Raw genomic sequence first — 25,229 nt, 5'->3', positions numbered from 1 at the left:
AAAAACAAAATGGTTTGAGTGTATATAACTGTAAAAAGCCCGATCACTGGCCAGTCTCCTGACGCGTCAGACTTTCCTATTACTTCAGCCAGGGGCAGCTCGGTAGCACTGGGTGTGCTCCAGAAGGGCGTCAAATCCGAAGTGAAAGGGCAAAGAAACATTTGGAAAAATTATTAGTGCCCGCTGTAGGAGGGGTGCCAATTCTGAGGTAGACAGGGGGAAAAAAGTTAGGGGAAATGATTTCTGCCCCCTCTAGTAGGAGAGCCAAATCCGGCATAAAAGGGTGAAAAAAATTACAGAAAATTATTTCTGCTCGCTTTAGGAGGGTCGTTATATCCGAAGTGGAAACACAAAAAAAAAAAATGTTTAGAAAAACTTATTTGTGCCCTCTCTATATAGGAGGGAAGTTAAGTTCGAGGTAAAAGGGCAAAAAATAGGAAAATTATTTCTGCCCGCTCTAGCAGTGCCAAATCCAAGAAAAAAGGCCAAAAGAAATTTGACATACGTTATGACGTAAAATATCGCTGTTTCTTAGAACGCATCAAAACAAATCGAAAGAAACAAATGTTTTTTTTTTTAATTGAGGAGGCCAGGGAGCCAAAAAATTTGTCCCACTCGGGTAGAGATTTTGTCTCGAGCTGCCCCTGAGTGCAACATATGTGTGTATGAAAAATTTTAACAAACCGTACATGTACACAACTGAACACCTTTTCGGAGTTTCATGGATCTTTTTCCAGAAACCTGGTGAGTAACAGTAAAGCCGCCTATGAGGCTCCTAGACAGTATCTATGTATGTTACGGTAAGCATTAATGTATGTTACGGTAAATGCATTGAATCGGTAAAGCATATCGGTATAATGCATAATCACCAATCGTCTCGGTAAGTTAGATAAATTTCGCAACATTTATCACTTTTACCGGCGATTATGCATAATCCTTTTATAGCACCCGGTATGCACAAACATGTGGTTGCTTCTTTTCGCTTGAGATATTCTTTTTTTAACCTTAGGGATCTTCAGCCCAAACTTCAAGAATTGTGCGTTATCGCTGAAATTTAAGCCGAAGTCCTCGAGGTTAAAAAAAAAATCTACAGAGAGAAAAAACAACCCCTTCCCAGTGCCGTCTTAATGCATGAGCCCACCCGGGCATGGCCTGGAAGCCTCAAGAGAAGAGGGCCTCACAAAAATGAGATCTAGTTAAAATTTCCTAGAATTTACTAGGTAGGGCCTCAGAAAAACCACTTTGCCCGGGAGTCCATGATGCTCTTGAGACAGCTCTGCCCCTTCTCCAGGGCCGTAGCCTGCTTTCTCGGGAGCAGACTTTTCTTGGAGTGTCCTTGAAATAGTTATGCTCAGAAAAAGGAGGATTTACAAGTGCTCCCCCCCCCCATTCGGCTCGGGGTACCGCCGAAGTTGCCTCAGAACAGTTAGGGGGGACCTGCTCAAGCTGCAGGTCCCGGTGCTTTAGCTGGTGTTTACCTGCCCCTTCCGTTTCTTAGTACTGGGTCTGAAAGGGATAATTTCAAATGAAGTTCATGAGTTCTATAAATATGAAAGAAATCATACAGAAAAATATCACTGTAATTTAGCCAGTTTTATTAGCTTAACGTGATGCGTGCACTCTGCGTATTTTACCATAAAATTCAATTAAAATGAGTATGAAGAAGATAGATTCTTTGTGATGAGTACCCTGCATAAATGTGTGACGTTTTGCTTTTTTAATCTTTTTAAATCTGTTAGTTAAATCAAACAAGTTGGGTTTTATGCTTGTTTACAAGTTGAATAGCAGTAATCCCATTCTAGGAAGAACGTTTTTCCGACTTCTTCGTCCTTTAATATCCAACCGGGGGGGGGGGGTGATGGGGATGATCACCACACCAAGAGTCTTATAATATGGTGGAATAAATCTGTCCCGTATTTTACGGGACAAGTAATAACTAGCAAAAATTTCCTCCTCCGACACAATTTGCGCCTGGGGTAGGGGCGCTGACTACTGCTTTTGCACTGGGCGCCACTTGTTCTAAGCCCGGCCCTGCAAGTAAGTCTGTGATTTCCAAGCAGTGTTTAGTATGTGGCTTTTAACCGCCAATCGACAGCTTTTACAAGGGGACACCAGTATCGATTGGTAAGGGACAATGCAAGGTTATGGTGTCGTAGGGAATTTTTCTCTAATAGGGTTGTTAATAAATGGAATAGCTTACCCCCGGAGGTGGTAAATTCTAACACAATTGACACGTTTAAAAAGAAATACGATAAGCATGTTGGGGCAAATCGAGAAGCTATTCATACTTAGAATAAGACAACCATAATATTCTTTATGGGCATTGTATAACATTTTATCATGTGAATATATTGTTTATAATTTTTGTGATTGTGTTTATAATTTTTGTGATTGTGTTTTTAATTGGGTTGCTATGTTTTTGAAATATGACATCCATATTTGTTATGGGCATCTTTTTCTCAGCTACCTCGTTAGGCATTTTGCCTGTTGTGGCATTGTATTTGTATCTGAATGCAACACTTCTGAAAAACACTGAAGAAAATCATTGGTATTCACATATTAAAAGGATCTCTGCAAGTTTTAAAATGGCCTCTGCAAAATTTGTCAGCAAGCAACAGAACAAAACGTAACCTTGGCAAGTGTAACATTGTGCATGCATGATACATGAATAGATTTCACATTCATTTCTTTAATGCACATAATTCTGCAATGACTGATGGCATGGCATCAAAAGCATTGCTATGTCAAACTTACTACCACCACATGAATTCAGCAAGAAATGGCTCAAGAAGATGTGTTTGCTGTTTTTCATTTAGACGTTTTTAAAAATCTCCATAACTGCTGTTAGGTTTAACACCAATAAACTGGAATGCAACACAATAGTTTTTATCATGATTACATCTTATCAAATAAGTTTGAACCATTCTCACTATAAGTTAGCTACGACCAATCTGAGATTTTCCAAAAAATTTCTGTTTGCAATTTGAAAGTTTGTAAGCTTGAGTTTGGCTGCATCAATCATTTTTTTTGTGCTACACTCAATATACTCAAATGTCATTATTAAGGAATGAAGTTAAGCTAAAAGCAAAAAGTTGTCAAGAGTTAAAATCCTTAGTTTTGCAATTACTATTATTACTTTTATGATTATCATTATATTTTTCATTATCAGTGAGAATTAGTTGAGATTTTTTTCTTGGTCTTGGAACCTACTGTTCAGCATTGAGAGATAATAGGGGAAAAAAAATCATTTTTCTTTCGTATGCATAAAGTTACATGAGATAAGAAAAAAAGTGAAGTAAACTAAACTCTACTCATTTTTATTGAAAATTTGTAGCATCCGAAGGGTTAAGATTAACAAAAACATATTCAAATACTTACACTCTTTGATTTGTTGGTAGGTGAAGTTGGAGCGATGCGAGTGTAATTCTTAAAAAATTCATTCTCTTTGCTTGCATTGGCTAACTTATAATTGAAGAAGAAATCCACTGGGAAAATAATATCTTTTGCATCAGGCTGAAATACAAGAATAGAGTCATAATAGCAATTTCTGAAATGCTTGATATGAACAAAAATGAGAACAATCATAGAATGAAATATTTGAAACTATAATGAGCAAACAGAGCCACCCTTTGCTCTCACAATAATGGCAAAGAAAAAAATATGTTTATTTTTTGCAATAACAAAACAAGGTGACTGCACTTCAACTAGAGGTGTTAGATCCTTTTTTGAGAAGAGTTTATGTTAGATGAGTCTTAGACTTGTGTACATGCTTTATGTATGATGGAAACTCAATCACAATATAAATAATTAGGAAAAATTATGTCTCACAAAAAAGGCTGGACATACCAGACATTTTTTAATTACTCACACTGATGTATGCTTCATATGTGAAGCATGATTCTTTTAGAATGTCCAATTTTATAGTACGATTGATAACTGATCTTTTTTTATTTTCGTACAATAGATGTCCTCTCATTGCACCACCACTGTTTTGTCTGCTAAAGTCCATATGAAGCTCAGTCTCAAAATCTGAAAAAAATAAAACAAAAATAAAAATGAAGCTTTACAAAACTTTACACAGGAGTACCTGCTCAAATTCACAAAAATATTTTATTCTAAAAAAACTACAAAATTACCTAAATTCATGACAGTGTTTTTTCCTGTATACAATAAACATGTTGTAACATTTATGCAAGACACTCTCTGTCCTTCATATTCACAAGATGTAATGTTTGTGTTGATTTGCTGGGGATTGACATCAAGCTTTGGTGTCACATGAATAACTGGATAAGTCCTAGAAAGTATGGGCAAAAATGTAAAGCGCTCATTGTAGCAGAAAAATGTGTTTCATAAAATGGAACAGTTTCTGAATTTCAACCCTAAATGAACATGGCAATTGAAACCAAAATATCCTTAGTATAATTTGTTTTGTTATATATATACATGTATATGTTGGGTAAGAGAACACAAAGAGGAAATAATTGAAAATACCAAACTTATTAGGAGAACACTTGGAGCTTGATAAATGTTTTCTATCCTGTACAATGTCTGCAATCATAACCAAATTTACTGATTGTAAAACTAATTTTATGTATACAATTGCATTTTATTGGGATGAAAAGTTTTGAAAACAATAGAAATGTGTGTGATGAGTGACTCTTATTTTGCTTATTCATATATCTGATTCAAAATTTCAAGAAAAAAATTTTTTCTTTGTTTTCTTTGATGTTCCATAAATGGAATATTGGTGCTTGGGGAGAGGGGAAAGTGGAAACTGATACTACCTGTAAGTTTCACTTGTATGGTGATATTTCCAGAATATCTTTATAATAAGCAAATTTTCTATTTCATATCACCAATTCACAACAAGTACTTGTTCTATTAATTCTAAAAAAATATTTACAGATAATTCATGATTTATTTCTAATACCTGTGATAAAATGGAAACACTTTTGATGAACCCATTTTCACTTAGGAAACTTATATATTGCCTCCCTCACATGCCAGAAACATGAATGTGCAAACTTTTTCCGTTTCTTATCAGCTGGTTGGATACCTTATTTGGCTATCTAAGCTTTGCCTGAAACGTGAATGTGTATCCCTATTGAAACACATGCTACAAACATTTTAGGAAAATAACATTCAAAGTAAACATTCAAACATCATTTCATCATGTTCTTTTTTTCTAAGTACATTGCACATTCATGCTTCTGTTCTGACATGTGCGTGGAAGGTGGGATAGAAAAAAATTTATATTCCCCCAGCACTGGAGTATCAGTCAACCCCAATTTAGAACCTTGTATATATTAAAATATTGCTTTCATTTTTTTTCATCATGGGGCCTCTTATACATTTATTTACATCTTTGGGAGGCCCCCCCTTCTCTTTAAGCCCTGGGCCATGCCCAGGTGGGCCCATGTGTTAAGACGGCACTGCCTATGCAATCCTGGGAGCCTTGATCCCTGCAGGTAGCATAGTAGTACTTATAACTTGAGTTGCTTTTCTCTAGTTTTTCAACTTTAAGACACAAATGTTAAACAACCTTTCCATAGAGAGCAGGCAGACCCAGTATTTTTTTTTATTGATGAAAATTAAGATTTTTAAAATGAATATTTTACAAAGCACATATTAAACAATTAAACAATTACTCAATATTTAATTTCTTGTGTTAAAAATCAAAATTGAGTAAAAATTATATTTAAAATCAAACCTACCGAAGAAGGACTGCTTGTGAAGATGCATAGGAGCCAATCAATATATCTAACAAAATAAAATTAAAGAGCAAATTGCTGTTAAATTCATGTCACATTTAATATATGAGAAAAAAAGTTTGTTCAAATTTGTGTATTCTGGTGATAAAAGCATCTTTACATCACTTCACTCAACCATTATAGGCTATTGCAAATTGTTTGTCCATAGAACCATGTCTGTAGCTGTCAACCAAACTGTCTTAATAGCATCATCGGCTCTCTGGCAAAAAAAAAAAGTTCAATTCCCTCCCCCCAGCACTGGAGTACCAGTGAACCCTAATTTAGAACCTTGTGTATATTAAAATATTGTTTTAATTTTTTTTTTATCATGGGGGGCCTCCTATATATTTAGTGTCTACTTGGACCATGCCCAGATAATCCCATGTTAAGATAGACCTCTGTTTAGAAACATAAATCTATTTATATACTAAAGTTTTCAAATGATGTGCGATTTCTCAATCTATCATAATTTTTTTGAGAGGTTGTATCATGGGCGTAGATACGGGAGGGCGGGGGGGGGCATTGCCCCCCAGTGTCAAAGGTGGAGTCGACTAATCTAATGTATAAATGTATATATCAATTGACATCATCGACATCTTCGTGCCCCCCCCCCCCCAGCAATAATGACCGTGCCCTCCCAGACTTCCAAGTCTATCTTCGTTTATGGGTTGTATACATACATTAAAGAAACGGCTCTTTATACACATCATGTGTGGTAAAACTTCTAAATGTGAAATTCAGAACCTGTGCTTTGCAAAGTCATTTATAAGACAATTCCATCTTTTAAAATATATTTAACAAGATATTCACTTTTAAAGTTTTTGGCATTTGCCAAAGGTTGAGAATGTGGTTCATAAACGTTCGACCACTAAGTGAAAAATAGAGCTTTTTATTGAATTTTCCTTTTCCTCATGGACCATATAGTGTATATACCAGTTTTAATGTAATACGTCCTCCAGAATGGGCGCTATATAGGTTGGAGTAGTGTCAGTATACTGACTAGTGCTACATTGGTCTGGGCAGTGTCAGTATATTGAAACTACCCAGACCTATGTGGCGTCCATTCTGGTAGATGTATTTAATTGAAACTTGGTATATATACGCTATATGGACTATGGGAAAATGTAAAATGCAATAAAAAAGCGCGCCATTTTTTCACCTGCTGATCGAAAATTGGACTTTTTTTAATTTCATAAATCTCTCCCCCATGGTATTATTAAGATCAACAAAAAATTTTGTTGATAAGTGGTTTTGAAAAAAAAACTACTCAGAGTACTGGAACTTTAATTATAATCACCCTGTATATTGAATAAAATTGTTTCATTAATTAATCATTGTTTTAAATTTGAAATAATTTAATCAAAGAAAATGAGATATAAAGCACAGTGATGAATGAAATTAAAATAAGAATAACTTTTTCTTTTTATTTTGAATTCAATCTCATATATTTTAGCTGACAAAAAATCTATAACAGAGCTTTATGATACTTTCGTTAATGAAATTTCATATTTATTATGCTAAATTATGCTAATAGTTAAACTTTAATGTAAAACATTGTATTGTTCATTCTATTGCTATTCAAAAGAAACTAATAGAACTTTGTCAAAAATGAAAATTTTTTACTACTATACACTCTGTCTTACACAGAAAGTACCAACAACTTACTTAAGCTTTTGGTAATTTTTTAGTGCAAAATATTGATGTTATCAGATGTCTTCAGAAGAACGAAAAACAAGTCATGAAGTTAAAATTAAATTCAAAACGATTTTGAGTAAAATATAAAAAAAATATCTTTTTTTATAGCGGTTTCAAAAATCTTCAAAAAATATCGTTATAGAGAGATTTATCATACTAAAAAGGATATTGTTATATCAAGTCTCATTCTAATGAGGTTTCACTGTATGTAAAATAACAATTGAAAGATTGCATACCTTTCATAAAAAACAGTGATCAACAATCAAAACAACCCAAACAATGAGATCAACAACCCCTCTCCCCATTAACATTTGTGAAAGAAACATTCTACATATCTGCAACACTTAAATTTTGCTTTTTTTATGTCTCTGCAAACTCTATTTTTGTGTTCAAACTCAATACGCGTTTCTTGTTGCTGGTGGCCATCTCTACACTGAATGAAAATCTCTGCAGTAGCCAAAACACACTATTGCTAAATTGTGAACAATAATTCAGTCCCCCTTGTGTATTACTCTCCCGAAATTATCAAACTTTTTCCAAGAAATAGGAGTGTTGACAAAAGTCACCTCATTTCCACCATAAATGAAATGCTAAACAAGCTTTTACTAAATTTTGAATAGCAAATCCACTTCTTCTCAAGCCCGCCCTCAGAAGCAGTTCAGATAGATAATGGGCATTCATAATTTTTCCCAAGAAGTGAAAGAGTTCGCCTAACAAAAGGGGAACCAGAACGACTTGACTTTCTTCCCATCCAAAAGGCAAAAACTTGCACTTAGCCAAAAATTCTTTGTTTTAGCAGTTCTGTATCTACAAATAGACTAAATATGTTTTCCTTTTTCACGTTAGACAGTTTTCATCTTAAAGAGGTTTCCTACGATTGAAAAAACATTAATTATTCACAAGAGTATGTATTTGTTCCATTTAAGACAGGTTTTCGTCTCATGCAGTGTCCGTTTTAGACAGGTTTTACTGTATTCATATTAATAGATATAAATCTGAAATATGTTAATGTACTGAGTGTACTTACCAGGATAAAAATTATTATCAATATCTAATCCCTTAGATATACTTATTCCAAAACCAGATAGAGATGCACTAATGTCAGATGCCCCAATTCTCTAGAAAAATAATGTTGTGCGAAATAGTTTGCTTTAAATATACATATACATTCAAGCTTATTTTTTTACATAAAAAAAATAATCAACAAATCAATATCATTTTCAGTGGTTGACTGAAATGAGTGCATAGTTTTATCTATTGCATAGTTTTATCTTTATGTAGAGACAAACAGTTACAACACTTTATTGCTGCAGTTTTTATTTTATTTTATCTAAAATTAATTTTTTGTGTCTCACTAATTTTTTTGATTCTTTAAAAGTCGGAAGTTAATGTATGGAATTCATACTTCTTATATTCAGTAATTTGTGATCGATTGATATTACTATATTTATTTAATTAATAAGAAGACATAAGGGTAGCTTTCGAACAGTGATGAGAGCAATGTGTTGATAAATTAGCATGCCATTTACTAGAAATAACTTAGAAATAATTTCTAAGCAAGTATTCCCATACAAAATAATGGGAGATTTTTTTTTAAATTTTTTCCAGATCCCAACAATATTAATACTAATGTAAAAATTAATTAGCATGGGTACTGCACAATGTATTCTGTGCAGAACAAAAGTAGTTTTACTTACAAGACAAACACATTACACAGCATGGTCCAGAAATCAGTCAGTTTCATTTTATTCAAAGTGCTTGAATTTTTGTGTGTTTAAAGTTCATTTGAAACACAAAATTTCTCGACATCTCATGCTTGTAATTTATAAACTTGCCCAGAACATGAAGCTTTTCTTGTGAATATTTTTTGCTCATAAATTTTATTTCTACAAGTCAAGACACTTAACTCAAGGTACCAAATGCATTTCTTTCACTTTTTTTTGGCCCTTCTCAAAATATAGTAGATGTAAAAAGGACAGATGAGCCAAAATGCAATATACCTGAGCATATTGGATATTCAGTCCATCAACAGTGCCATGATATAAATAAACAGCTCCAGACCCTTCTTCATATGGAGCTCCTATAGCTATATCTGTATGGAAATTCAGAAAACTTGCTGTAAACACTAGCACAGATACGATATATTATTAACTATTTATAACTAAAAATTTGGTTTGAAATAGTCATATCATATTCTTTCTCTTTATTAAAAAATTAGCTAAAACATGTATAGAACACAAATATCTTTAGAAATGCAAAAAGTTCATTTTATTATATCAAATATTGTGTACTATGTATTTATATCTATTTATCAACTTCACATACTTTGCATTCATGATGAGCATGAAAATTTTCAACTATATCAAGTTTTTAGTAAAGAATAGTTTCTTAGGCTAAAGAACTGTTGCAAGTTTGAGTATTAACTTGATGTTCCAAATTCAATGACTGACATTATCAGGAGATGTTTGCGGGACTTGAAACAGTACAAATGAATCATTGTCTTTTGTCACTTCTTCAAAGACCTGCAAACATCTTATGATGATGATACTCTCTGGAGTTGGAGAAAACGTGAAATGAGTACCCCTTCATAAAATGATTGTAAAATTTAACAAATTGGGAAACTCAACATTATTCTACACAAATTACAAAAACAATGGTATCTTCTCATATTGAAAATGTTTTATCACTACTGTCATGAATTTTCGAAACCAATCTTGATAGTGAAGAGTTTGAGTACTCTTTTCGCACATGCAGTTGGTATGCCAGTTTTTCTGTGGGGTTAATGATACATAAGATATTATGGCACCAGGGTCATCTTAAGGGTATTATAGGTTACCGAGAAAAGCAATTTTCCTGAGGCATCACTGGCTGGAAATACCTGCCTATGTAATTACTCTAAAAAATCATAACTACATAACTATAGATCTCATTATTATCAGATTCTTTCTGCACTTGAGATCCCTTGAGGCCAGGCCCATCATTTGGGGGGGGGGGGCCGTTGCCCCCCCGGCTTTTGAAAATACATTAAAATGATATATATATACATACATTGAGTACATGTGTTTACCTTCCCCTAGAAAAAGTTGAAATGACAGCCCTGCTTGGGCCCCATGGCCCCCACATCCTAGAGCAAGGCCCCTAGGCTGGGATCTTTTGCAGGGCCCCCACACTTTCACGGGCCCCGTTATGATGAATTTATAGCATGAAAAAGCAAAAAAATGGTTAAAATCATCCCGGGCCCTAGGGCTGGAGCCTTGTCAGCCCACCCCTTGTGGGTGCCATGTTGGGCCCCCTGCATTAACCACCTGGCTATGCCGGAATATCATATCATGTAAGTTTTTTGCATAGTTTAGAAAATTAATCATTGATTACTTCAGTTATTAAATTTGTTGATATAATTTAATTTTGTTGATGATTTTGAAAAACAGCTAAGAACATGGTGTCTCAATGTATCAATAAAAAATTTAAAATCAAAATATTAATCAAAAAATATATTTTATAACTTCAAACTTCCAAAAGAGAGAAAAGAGAAATTAATCGGCCAGATGATTGGTTAAGACAGCAGTCTGGGGCCCTGCCCTCAGAATTACCTCTTATAAGCACTATTACTCCTATAAGTATTTCTTACCATTGAAACCATCTTTATTTATATCACCTATGCTAGCTATACAGGAACCGAAACGAGAGTTCATCTTACTTCTTCCCAAAAGTTCTGCAAAAAGCTGAAGACCCTATCAACAGAAAATATAACTCTTAGCTAGAGAAATTCAACTTTAATTCACTAATTATTCAAAAACAAAAGACACGTGAGATGATCATACCACTCCATTACTTATGTATACGTAAACCTTCCCTTCATCTCCTGGTTCTAAAGAAAAGAATGGTGCTCCAACAAACAGATCAGTAAATCCATCATTGTTGACATCACTGCCTAATAATGAAGCTCCAAAATATTCACCAAACTGAAAACAGATGTAATCCAAAAAAAATTGTTTTTATATGATAAATTTAAAAGAAATCTTTTCATAAATGGTACAAATTTCCAGGGGAAAAAATTTCTGAAAGTATAAATTATAAAAAAAAATAACATTTCTTTTTTATCATTTATATATATAAAATACTAACCAGTCTGACTGACAGACTGGTTCATCCTCACCGAGCCAAAACTGCAGGAGCTAGAAATATCAAGTCTGGTCAATAGATTTATTTAATTTGACCCTGGGGGGGGGGTCAAAAGAGCATTCAAAGGTAACAGAGAAATCGCACCCAGCCGAAACCGCTGAATTCATGAAATTTGGTCAGAAGTTTTGTTTCATGAGGTAAAGACTAAGTAAGAGGTAGTCATAAAAGGGTTCAAATTTAATATACAGAAATCATGCCGAGCCAAAACAGCTGAAATTCATGAAATTTAGTCAGAAGTTTTGTTTCATGAGGTTAAGATCAAGTAAGAAAGGGGTTTTTCACAATTCGACCCCTAAGGGGGGGGGGGCGGCAAATGTTTTTTTTTCAAATCAAATCAGATTTATTGTTAACATATAACAGTACAAAAAAAGAGAAAAATTTACCAAGGAGTCAATAAAAAAAATGACCCATTCTGCATAAATGCTAGTATAAATTAGAATGGAAAACAGAATAGTCAACTAAAAAAAAATCAAAGTTATTCAAATTAAAATAAAAATTCATGGCAACAGAGGAGTGCAATTTAAAAAAAGTTCTACATGCTTCATCTAAAAAAATAATTTTTTGGATGTTGGAATAAAAGCAAAAACAACTAGATGCAGCCATGTAATTGAATTAAACTGTTACGTTATTTAAGAATTACATAAGCAACAGAAAAACATTAAAACAAATTTTCTATACTATCAAGTGAGAACATGTATTGCTTGACACATTTTTTAAAGGATGATAAATTAGTATTGAGTGATTTCTGGTGGTAATATATTGTAGAATTTTGGGATAAGATAAGTAAAATGTTTCTTCAACAGTGTTTTATGAGGTAACGGAAGTGAATACATATTATTAAGTCTATTTGAAGATCAAGATGTATTTGAAGGCAAGGAGAATTGACCTTTGAATAGGAGAATAGATTTATATAGAAATATAATTGACGTAATGTAAGTATTCCAAGATGTTGATGAAGTTGTATTGATGGTATAATAAAATAATTTGTGATGATTCTAATTATTCTCTTATGGAGGCTAATTATAGGGTAAAGGGTTGAAAGGTAGTCAGAACCCCAGACAGTTAGACCATATAGTAGGAGTGAGCGAAACAAGGAGTAATAAAGAGTTAGTAAAAACGACTGATTCAAGTAAGGTTTGAGATAGTAAAATTTATAAATTGCTAGCCGTAGTCTTTTTTGCAAGTACTTGACATGACTCTTCTATTCAAGATTGTGATCAATGTATATGCCAAGGTATTTAATTGTAGTAACTTGTTCGAAACATGAATAATTACAATCAGAATTAATAGTACAATTGTGATTATGGAAAATTAAATTAGGGTAAAAAAGTGAATGTTAGATTAGGAATAGAAATTTATAAACTTAGTTTTCGATGTATTTATCTGAAGATCATTAGCAACAAACCATATTTGAATTTTAATTAAATCAGTATTGATTAGGTTAGTTAGAGATTGGAAATCGTCAGATGAGCAAAGTAATACAGTGTCATTGGTGAAAGTTATGATATTGCCATTTATGTTTAAGTTGCATAAATCATTTATGAATATATTAAAAACAATAATGGTCTCAAGACAGATCCCTGAGGATCGCCTTTCACTATTTCCAATGGGGTGCTAAGGCTATTGTGGATTTTGACTGATCGTGTTCTATGGGTTAAATAAGAAGCAATTAGATTGAAAGCATTATCTCTGATTCCCATATATGACAATTTATTTAGTAATATATGATAATTCACGCTATCAAATACTTTTCTTATATCAAGAAATATTGCAATGGTTTTTTTTAGATTTATCAATATTTTCAGCGATAAGTTTAGTAAATGTTAGTAGAGCAGTTTCTGTATTTTTATTAGGAAGGAATCCAAATTGATTGTTAGGAAAGAAAATAAAAATGTGATAAGAAAGAAAAAATTATATTTTTGATAACTGTTTCAAATATTTTTTGAGATAGAGGGTAAAACTGAGATTGGTCTGAAGTTGTTAAAATCATTGGGATCTCCAGATTTATAAATGGAGGTTACGATAGCTGATTTTAAAGACCTCGGAAATTCACCACTAGCCATACATATATTTATTAAATCTGAGAGAGTATTCAAAATATTATATGGAAGAATTTTCAAGACCTTGGTATTGATTGTTTCTGCAAAGGATCCATAAGTGGGTAATTTTTTAATAATAGTCAAGATTTCACCAGCAGTTGTTGGAAAAAGGTATATTGAGTGACAATTCGATTTCATGTATTGCTTAAAATCATCATTTATGTTTATATTGAGTGGGGAAATATTTTGTGTCATGACATCACAAATGTAAGTTTGAACATTTTGTATTCCCCATGGTTTACACATTTACTACTTGAAAGTGATCTCTAAAGGTGAGGGACGAAGACATCATGTGGTCAGAGTTGGTACACAACTCCAAACTGTGACTTTTCATTGATAACATGCTAAACCCTTGAAGGTCTAGGTAGATCTGACCTCACCTATGTTGTCCCACAGGAGAAGGTCATCATGTTACATTAGGTAACATTTACATAGATAATTGAAAAAAAAAATGTTCTCCCATGTCTAGGTTTCTGATGTCATTCATTTAATGCTGATAATGTTTTTATTTTGGGTTTAAATGCACCAGACAAGTCAGTGATAATGTTTTTTGAACGATGTTTTGCTTGTGTCATCGACCCATCATTTGTTGGGTCATTACTCATATTTTCATCAACTGATGCTCATGAATGAAGGTCATGTTATGTTTAATTCTTGGTCTGAAAATTGTGTTTGTAGTCTTGTTGTCATTTATATTTTATTATTATTTGGATATGAAATTTCCCCCTTACATGTTGTGGTTTTTCCTCTGTCCCTCTCTTGAAGTAATTAGTAAATTTCTGCCACAATGACCTTAATTAGATGAGTGTTTGAATCTCTTTTAAATCATTTCTCCCCCCCCCCCCATAACACCACATACCACCACGTGCATTCCTGTAAATGAGAGAGCATCAAGGGAAGAGTTGCAGCACTTTGATATGCACCTTTTTAAAATGGAAATCTGTCTAAAAGGGAATATTCTTGATGTTTTACAGGTTTCACTGTATATACATCTTTTTTTCATTCTTCACAACATACAAAGGATGTGTAATATCTTGATTTACATTAATGATCTCCCTCAAACCCTCAACTGCACCACTAGATTCTTTGCTGATGTCTGCATTATCTACTGCATCATTCACCAACAGTATGATCAAGAACTTCTCCAAAATAATCTGGTTTCTATCTCTGACTGGTCTTCACTATGTCAGATGCCTATCAATATTTCAAAAACAGTTTTCATGAGAGTTACTCATAAATTACTTCCTCTTGAATACTTTTACTCAATCGATAATTTAACCATATCCCAAGTTTCTGAAATTAAATACCTTGACGCCATGATCTCAGCTGACCTATGCTGGAACAAACATGTTGATTACGTCTTTCAGAAATGTCTCAACAAATTTTTCTTCCTCTGCCGAAACCTCAAAACATTCCACTCGGGATATCAGATTGCTCTGCTGCCAAACTTACACCTCTCCCTTACTCTCCTACACTGCTGAAATCTTGTACCCCTACACTTTCAATAACATTGAAAAACTTGAATCAATCCAAAACAAATCCACTCGCTTCATCCACGACTGCTGGTCATCCCTTGTCTCCGTGTCTGAACTTAAAAACAAACTTAATCTCCTCCCCCCTTGCTACTCTTGATCTTATTTCTTGATTAACCCAGTTTTATAAGAGATCTATCATGGTCATCTTAACTTTGATACTTCTGGTATTTTAGCCAATCCATCCTACATCTCCAGAACACTCGACCATTCTCTTAAAATAAAACTAATTTTTGCTTCCACTGACTGTTTTACATACATCTTTACTCATACCATTGGTGGATGGAACAAACTCCCCAGTCTATTGTCAACTCCCTCACTGTCACTAGGTTTTTGCACAATATCAAACAATATCTATGTCCCACTCAACTGCATTCTCTTGTATAGGCCTTGGGCCAGCAACATTGTATAAATAAATAAATATAGGCAATGGAGGAATAGGCACATGTAGATTTTCAATGATTCAGTAACAGAGAAATAATATGACAATGATAAAGAGATTGATATGGAGAATAATTTTTAAAAAAATCTCAAAATGTTTGCAAAAGCTTTAAAAGAGCACTAGAAACTCTCAGTGATTACAAACAACTTTCTTCTAATCATACTTATGACTTATGATAATCTTCTAATCATAGGCATGCAGAGTGGCAGGAAGAGAAACATAGTATTGAACAAACAACTCTTTTTTAAGAAATGATAAATGAATGAATAAATAACTATAAGAAAAATAAAAAAAGGCAGTTCCTAAACAGGGGAAAAATTATGCATGCAAGAAAGTCATAAAATCATACTGATATGAGAAGGGGGAAATGTTATTACAGTGAAACCTCACTATAATGATGCTCAATATAATGATAAATTACTCTACAATGAGATATTTTTTTAACTGTTGTCTACATTGTGTTATAATAATAACTTCCATCATTAGTCTTTTAAAAATCACAGAGATCCCCACATAGAACATGCAGTTTGATATAATTTAAAAAAATGGTAGTAGATTTAAAACTCAAATGGGGGGGGGGGGAGACACCTGAGAGACTTCATTGCAGCAGAGATAAATAATAACATGGAGAAGGGATGCTCTAGTTTTACACACACACTGTTCATTTTCATATATAATCGTACCGTAAAAAAATGCATACCTTTAAAAAAAAGGTGTCAACTACAAGCTTGGTGAGTTATCAAGAAAGCAATATGCTTCATAAAATAATGAAAGAATAATGTTTAGAAAAATAAGACGTTTTTCTTCAATGTAATTTTTTAATGCAAATAAAATTTACTGATAGCTTGAACTTTGAAAAAAATATACAGAATTCCAACTACTAATTTTTTGAAATATTTCAGACACATTAATTAGCAAATCCCTAATGTAGCTTACCTGAGTTCCTCCTTTTTTCATATATACTTGGAATTTGTCTGAAGGTGATCTCAGAGCCTTTATTATATATACCTTAAAAAAATGTACCTTTAATATTTTATTCATTCATTTCATATTTTGATTTTTTTCTAAAAAAAAATTAATAAATAACTATATGAAATATACAAACTATAATAATTTTAAATAGGGAGATCACAGATGTACGTAGACTTTATTCCTTTATCTAATCTTTATATTTAAAAGGACTAGCCCAAAAGTGTAAAGTTTTATGAAACATTTTTATGCAATAATCTTGTGCAGCATAAAATATTTCTGAAAACGTTTGACTGATCAGAATTTTTTTATGTATACCAAGCAGTAGCAGAATCAAATAATATGCTACTTTAACAACTTTGTCCAAATCAAACAAGTCCAATATCATCAGAAATCTCTCAGACAGCAATAGTCCGCAACTATCAGATCAAATATTTTTGTGAGAAATATTTAAAAAAATATTGAAAAAATAGATATCTATATCAAAACACTGTAAATTAAATTGTAAAAAATTTATTATGTTCACTATGCTATTATACTAACCTGGCCAAAACTATTTTTATCTCGAGGTGCACCTGCTGCAATGTATATTTCAGGGCTTTCAAAAAACCTTCCTGAGGTAAGAGAGTAACCTAAAGGGAAGCAAGTAATAGATACAAACACATGATAATAGGTAGAGATGGACATGAAGGTCTGGGGGGGGGGCATGTTTGCCTCATAGCTCTGCTCATGTAGCTACATGATTAAGAGTAATAATTAGGGCTCAGATTTTTATGTCCAAACATGAAACGTCATTGCTGATCTGTAAATTCAGGTTTTTTAACCTATCAGCAATGACGTTTCATCTTTAGGGCATAAAAAAATCAAAGCCCTAGTAATAATGAATAATTTAAAGAAATCGTCGAATAAAGTAAATTAATAAAAAATACAAAGTTTTTCTTATTTAAGAAACACAATATTCAATCAGCTTTGAGTTTTTACACTGCTCAAAATCTCAATATAATAGTAAATATGTACAAATGTAGAATGTGTCCTACCTATGTATGACTCAGGAGAAAGATTTTGATCAGTAGGAGGATCTGGAACAATTGGATTTCTATAATTGACTTGGTCGCTGTCTGGATTACTATAGCTTATGACTGTGCCTAAACATTTTAAATGAATTAAAATCGATAATTTATCATATCAAATTATTCATACATTATACATATACAGAGCATCTAGAAAATGTTGAGACATATTATACATTACTCCAGGGTCTTCTTAACAGCATCTTGGGACTCTGCAATGTACTGAGCAGCAGAAGTGGATTAAAGTTTGTTGAGGCCCCGGGCACAGAAGAAAATATTGGGTACATTGGAAAAAGTGTAAAGTTGGGGTTTTGAGGGTCCTTCAGAAGTTGAGGCCCAGGTAATGCACACAGTGCCCCTACCGTTAAATCCACCTCTGGTACTGAAGTCCCTATAAGTCGGATAAAATTGATGTTCCTTACTATAAAAGATCATCAGTGGCACCTCAAACAGCAAAAGACTCTAAGTTATCCCTGGGTGAGCTCATGCGTTCAGATCACCTTGTTGTACTGACTGTGCAAGCCTCAAAGGAAGTGTTATGATTTGAGTTGTTTATGTTGGGTTGGGGTTCCGTTCACAATCCCGACAGACGAAATCCCGACAAGTCACAATCCCGACAGACGAAATCCCGACAGGGTCGAAATCCCAACAAGTCAAAATCCCGACACGCGACACGGTCAGAATCCCGACACTGTCGAATTTAAAAATTCAATTTCGCCGTATAAGCCACACTTCGCGATTTCTGTCGGGATTTCAATTTCTCGCGGCGAGGGGCGACGATGAGAATGATGAATTGCGATCAAATAAATTTTTCAAATTTAAATTTTGCCGCATAAGCCGCACTTCGCGATTTCTGTCGGGATTTGAATTTCTCGCGATGAAGGGCGTTGGGGTGACGATGAGAATGATAAATTGCTATCAAATAAATTTTCAAATTTTAATTTCGCCGTATAAGCCGCACTTCGCGATTTCTGTCGGGATTTGAATTTCTCACGATGAAGGGCGTTGGGGTGACGATGAGAATGATAAATTGCGATCAAATAAATTTTCAAATTTTAATTTTGCCGTATAAGCCGCACTTCGCGATTTCTGTCGGGATTTGAATTTCTCGCGATGAAGGGCGTTGGGGTGACGATGAGAATGATAAATTGCGATCAAATAAATTTTCAAATTTTAATTTTGCCGTATAAGCCGCACTTCGCGATTTCTGTCGGGATTTGAATTTCTCGCGATGAAGGGCGTTGGGGTGCCGATGAGAATGATAAATTGCGATCAAATAAATTTTCAAATTTTAATTTCGCCGTATAAGCCGCACTTCGCGATTTCTGTCGGGATTTGAATTTCTCGCGGTGAGGGGCGTGGGGGCGCCGATGAGAATGATAAATTGCGATCAAATAAATTTTCAAATTTTAATTTCAAATGTATTATGCAGTGGAGTGTGCGAGAGGTGCTGTTATGTCCTGTATACAAAGCAGAGAGACAAAGTTAATTTCGAACAAGAACTCGCGTTAATGCTCAGTTTTTGGATTGATGCTATCTCAACAGCATCATCCCCGCAGGTGAAACAAATTTTTCTGAGGCCCCTATCTAGCTATACAGGGTGTCCTGTACGTGCTAGTGCTGCCTTTTCTTATCAATCGTCCGTCGGAGAGGTATAGTTTCAATTTAAAAAATGCTCAAAATACTTTCAAAGATTACCCTTTACCAGTTTTGAGAGTGGAAATAGTGTTTTTTTCAACGGTTAGCCGATGCGAAGATGAATTTAGGGAAGGAAGAACATTCAAAACTGTCTTTGCGGGGAATCGAATCCACGTTCTCTCACTTGCCGGGTGAGCGCCTTAGACTGCATTGGCAACGAATATCTCAATCTTTCGTTAGAGCTTGTGTGTGCTAAACGGGACCGTACATGGACTGGTGGCAGTGTAACTGGCACCAGAGGCCTGAGTTAGGTCCGACCGTTCATCACATACAAGTTCCAAGGAAAAATTGATATTCTTTGCCTTTGTAGTCTAGTGTGCTCACCCAGAAAGCTCGAGAACGTGGGTTCGATTCCTAGCAAGAGCACAGCTGAATTTTTCCTTCCTAACTTCATCTCGCATCAGCCAACCGTTGAAACCTTCGTATGGATAGCGGAAAGTGATATCATCCTCGGAAAATACAGTGTGTGTGGCTCAAAACAAAAAAAAAATCTAAATTTTTCTTTGATTTCCCGTCCTTTAACTTCCAATTAGAAAGTTGTTGCATTGTCTCTCCTGATGCCAACAGAAAAATTGCATGTTTCTCAGTGCAATATTCGCTAACAGAAACATATCGAACAGAAAAATATTTATAGTTCACATCTGCAAAAATGCAGTTGCTCGAAATCTTTTAGTAAAATAGTTGAACGAGTGTGTACATAAAGGATTAATTTTTTTCCCCACGCGGGTGAATCCTACATAGTTCTAGCCCAAAAGAATGGTAATCAAAGTTAAAAATGTAAATTTTCATTAAATTTTTATTTTGAGCATCTCAAGTTAACTACAATAAATCTATGTAATTATTTGACGTTTTCACTTCGACTCAAACTTGGAAACTTTTGAAAAAAAAAACAAACATCATTTATATCTATCAAATGCGCACAAAATGGTTATGTGCAGTGAAAACGTGTTGCTGCAACAGCTCTTCTTGCATATCGTCACAGCAAAAGACATAAATTTTAGGGTGATTGCTGACGTATATGAAAATTGCCAGTGAGATGGCTGATGATCATTTAGAGTGGACACTTAGGTGATTTGTTTATTTCTTGCTTCTGAGAATACGCAGATGTGGCGAGTCCCAAAGAAATGTGTTTCAATTGTTTTGACAGCCTTTCAGAATTTTTATTCCTCCCAATGTTTTCAGCGTTATCCCGAGAGGGTAAGAAAGTCTATTGTAAGCATTTGGAGGGTACAGGTCTGACAAAAAGAGTACAGTACGCATGCACAATAATTTCTTTCGATCATTTCCTGTAGAATTTTCTTTTGATGTAGTGCTCTGCTTGCTGACAGGGCTGTCTTAAGAGCGCCATGGACCCCCCGGGCCAATTGATTTTTCTGAGGCCCAACTTGGAAAATTCTCAAAAATTTCAATTAGTTCCCATTTTTATGAGGTCCCCGGTCTTACTCGGGTGGGGGCATGCGTTCAGACGGCACTGTTTGCTGACTGTGTCAAATCTGCTGTTGGTAATGTCAAAAAAAACAAAAAAATGCTCTCTCAAAAAAAACTGGAAATTTTGGAAGAATTCAATACGAATTTTAAATTAATAACAAAAGTTCATCTTGAAAACCAGTTGAATATCCTCATTTCAACTTTTTGAAACGATTATAAAGCAGAGAAACAAAACTAAAGAGCAAGCTCCTGATTGAAAAACATCTACTGCAAAAAAAAGAAAACGAGAGTCCAAGATGGGGAAATTTTTGCAAGTTGAGAAGATTTTGTTGCAATTTTGTACCCAATGTTGAGCCCCAAAAGTAATGCTGTGATAAATTTTATTTAAGTGATTTGAAATGTGATTAAATTTCCTCTCAAGTATGAAATGATATTTTTTTTAGAACAGAATTGGAATGCAAACAAACACATTAAATTTTATAACATTTTGTATGTATGGGGGAGATAATTTTTTAAAAAAGCTCAGTTATTTGACTTTGACTTACACATTTATAAAATGTTTTGATTCAGCCTCTTGAACATCGTATAAATGACTGTAACAGAATTCTGTGGTGTTTGGTCATAACATGATATCTCCAAAAAATGAATTTTTGATCTAGTAGTAAGTCTTGCTAATTATAACTAATTAGAAGTGAGATAAATGCACGAATACGTGCCCATGGCTAAAAAACATGCTGACGTATGATATTTTCATTTGCATTTATGTGTATGCTTTATTTCTGATTTTTAAATGACAATGAAAATGCTTATATCTCAAAAATGTGATTTTGGAGTTATGTTCTGACCAAACACCACAGAATTGTCAAGTTGCCTATTTGAATAGATTGGAGTGAACATAAATATTGGAATTACTTCAGTTCAATTTTGCAGGCCGGTGCTTCGGCCAAGGCCAATGAAAATAGTAATTATTACTTTCATTACTCTTTAATTCACTAAATTCATTTATTCTTTTTGGAGGCCTGTATTAAATCACCTGGTATAATGGAATCACTTCGTTTTATCAAAAAAAAAAGCATTGCATCGAATAACTTTAGGTTAGAGCAGGGCATCTCAAACTTTTTCCACCCAAGTCGCCCCTTTTCCCTATTCAATGCTTATCTGCCAGCTCAGAAAAGTTTCAGAACTGCTGCATTAGCTTGTTGATAAGGACATTTCTGAGTTGATCAGGCCATTTCTGAGTTAATCAAGCTCTACTTTGGTCAACTGCTGTTTGTGTACTTTCCTCTTTGCAAATCACTATGATGTCAACAAAACAGAAAAGATTGTGCTTGACTTTGGATGAAAAAAAAATTTAAAACAAATTAATGTGCGAATTCTTACAAAGACAGAAATTGTCAAAAAATATGAGATTCAAAAAATTACATTGAATTCTCTAATCGAAGATCATTTCTGTGACAAGTGATTCCAGTGGCATTCCATTACCTCAAAAATATTTCAGAGAAGCAAAATTCTCAGTGGGAAATTATATCCTACATCAATTTTATGGACTCTTATATATATCAAAATTTTGCAATGAAGCAAACAAAAATATGAGTTTTTTTTAAAATCATCAATAAATGTGGAAAAATAACCAATTTTTTATTTCCTGCACTTGCACTTTTGTTATTGTCTGTCCCATTTATGAACTGATTATCAAGTCAGCACAAGTTTGTCAAAACAAGTGTCGACTATATACGAACAAAACAAAGGGAAATAATGCCAACCATAGGCATAGGGGTTGCGTGTTTTCCTGCAAAATAACACTATAATCTCGGCTTGAGGAAAGGGTTAGAACCCCAAAACCCCCTTTGCATACGCCAATTGAGGCAACAATGATTTCAGTTTATATTGGTTTGATAATCACAAATTTCCCGTTTTCAGATATTGAAAGAACTCCTTTTGACATGATTGAATGGAGCAAATCAAAAGAAATGATACACTGAAAATTTAATGACCAGTGAGTAAAAACATGCACTGTTGAACATACAGGGTGGGGGGTAGTTGGCCCATTCTCCCCCCGTATTTGCTTATGCTGTTAAAAAACTTATGTTGCAGCCTTGAACAAACTGGTGCAGTATGCTCATTGTACACTTTCCCTTGTCATTAAATCTGTTTCCTTGAATATGTTGGTTTTTTTAGCTCTAAAGGTGAATATGTTAAGCAAACACATGTTCAGGTATTCTCAATAAGCTTTTTAAGACCCCCTGACCATGCCATTCTTTATTCTTTAAGTCATTTGCTCTAAAGTGTTGCTATGCTGATCAGGGCTGCATAGGTGGAGATAGACTTGGAAGTCTGAAGGGGGGCATGGCCATTATTGCTGGGGGGGGGGCACAATGATGATGATGTCAATTCATATATACATATATACATTAGATCAGTAGACTCCACCTTTGATGCTGGGGGCAATGCCCCCCCATATCTCCGCCCATGCAGGGCTGGTTCTGGACATTTTTCAAGAGTACGTGAATGATATTTTGATGATAAAAAAAAATTGCCCTTTCCTTTCAGTTTGTGCCCAAAAAATTTCCCCCCCCCTTCAGTTGGCGACTTCTGTAGCCACGTAGTTTGCAGGATTCAAGATTATTGAATATTGATAACTGCATTTTTAGGGCTGGTTCAATTAATTAATTAATTTGGTCAAATGTTAATCATGGTTAAAAATTCAAGTTGAGTTAATCAACTTGATCAATACAATTAAAATTCCATTAAACTTTTCCTTAAAAGTTTCTGAGTTGACTTGATTTATTTGACAAAACTGATTAGATGTCTTAAATTATGTTCTCATACATAATATTTAAGATAAGTGACCATATTTAAATATTCTTGAATTAATAATTTTTAAAAATTTTTAGCATTGAGGAATACAAATAATTTCAATGAAAACTGCTGTTGATTTCAGTTCCAAATTGAGGTTGTGAGTTTGATGGGAGTTTTAGAAGAAAAGCTCAAAATATATTGTTTCCACTGTGAACAGAACAGCAGTTTTGGTATTCAGGGAGCATCAGCCTTTTCCCCAGAACCTTTTGGGAGTGAAACAATGTCTTAGATATTCCATACAGTTTCTCAGGGAAACAAGCAATAGTGTGAAGATCAAAAGTAGTTTCAAAATTCGGGATCAACCTAAAATAACCAATTTTTAAAAAAAAAAATAGACAAGAGTTAAGAAATTACAGGATACGACAAGTATGTTTAGCATATTACCACATTTTAATGTGTATAAGGAATCCCCCTCCCCTTAATTTTTTGGGCTTAAAATTTGGAAAATAATTTTCATCAAAGATATATTTTATTTATATATCTCAAAATAAAAAATATATTTTTTATTCATCCTAGAAACGCTCATTAAATTCCTCATCACTCTCCATCTGATACATCAAAATCAGCTACATCAACTAGTTCATTATCATCATCATAGTCACTCTCATCCTTTTAATTTGAGTTTTGAGGAGTTGAGTAATTCGTTAATATCTATAACATTATAAATGTATAGGAAACTCCCTATTTCTGGGACCCAATTTTTGTCAAAAAGAGGTTTCTTATACACACTTAAAATAGGTGAATTGCTTCATGTAGGCAGCCAGAATTTCTTAATTTATTCCTATATTTGTTCACATCTAGAAAATAGGTGCGGAAATGAATAAAATATTTTTTGAAGCATCAATTAATATTGTATAAGTACAATCATACGTTGGTAGCTATCAATACTATGTTTGCTATGAATGGTTACCATTCAAAAAATATTTGACCTATTAAAAAAATTTAATATTTAATCAATTAAAAAAAATGATTAACCAGTTAAAATTTTTAATCAATTTCCAGCCCTAGTTTTTATTTGTATTTCTTGTAATATTATTTGCTAAATGGTTGTTGATAAAACAATCTTTCAGAAAGAATTGGTTTTCATTGCATATTTTTTTAACTTTTCAAAAAATAGTGTTTGACACCAATTGTTTTGTAAAAACAATCAAAACTTTCTCTACTGAATACACATGTGGACAAGAATGTTACGAGGGCCAATCCTATTTGAAATACAATGGAAACATTGTCATTACATTCTTCTCCCACGTGGTGATCAGAGAACGCCATGGAAAAATAATTTATACAGCCGAACCCTGATTTAACAAATTGGAAGAAACAGACAATTATATTTGTTAAATCAAGGAAATTGTTAACATGGGGTCAAATTGATCAAGGTCATAAACTCACTCAAAACAGCAAATTTTAAAAGCTACTGACTTTGGAGTTGCTGCTACAACTTGATTCTGATAACAATTTAAAAAAATATATATAAACTTAAGAACAGAATCAGGATACATGAAACA

The 25,229-nt window shown here is 33.8% G+C and overlaps 1 protein-coding gene across 1 annotated transcript in view; it reads right to left on the bottom strand.

The window, feature by feature from the left end:
- The window catches only part of LOC149085522 (integrin alpha-9-like), a 166,884-nt gene that overhangs the window by 82,990 nt on the left and 58,665 nt on the right, over nt 1-25,229 (bottom strand). Inside the window, exons 7-17 of the mRNA XM_089233577.1 lie at nt 17,707-17,814; nt 17,213-17,301; nt 16,637-16,708; nt 11,267-11,407; nt 11,074-11,176; nt 9,446-9,537; nt 8,473-8,563; nt 5,715-5,760; nt 4,137-4,294; nt 3,869-4,029; nt 3,379-3,513 (exon numbers count right to left, since the gene is read on the bottom strand). Of these exons, the coding sequence (XP_089089703.1) occupies nt 3,379-3,513; nt 3,869-4,029; nt 4,137-4,294; nt 5,715-5,760; nt 8,473-8,563; nt 9,446-9,537; nt 11,074-11,176; nt 11,267-11,407; nt 16,637-16,708; nt 17,213-17,301; nt 17,707-17,814 (1,196 nt within the window). The remainder of the gene's footprint in view (nt 1-3,378; nt 3,514-3,868; nt 4,030-4,136; nt 4,295-5,714; nt 5,761-8,472; nt 8,564-9,445; nt 9,538-11,073; nt 11,177-11,266; nt 11,408-16,636; nt 16,709-17,212; nt 17,302-17,706; nt 17,815-25,229) is intronic.

This window comes from Pholcus phalangioides, unplaced genomic scaffold, assembly GCF_987345545.1.
Source record: "Pholcus phalangioides strain wild (caught in Gottingen) unplaced genomic scaffold, Ppha-v1.0 ptg000007l_1, whole genome shotgun sequence".
NCBI lineage: Eukaryota > Metazoa > Arthropoda > Arachnida > Araneae > Pholcidae > Pholcus > Pholcus phalangioides.
Note: the sequence above shows the minus strand (reverse complement) of the source record. Positions and strands in the feature narration are given on the sequence as shown.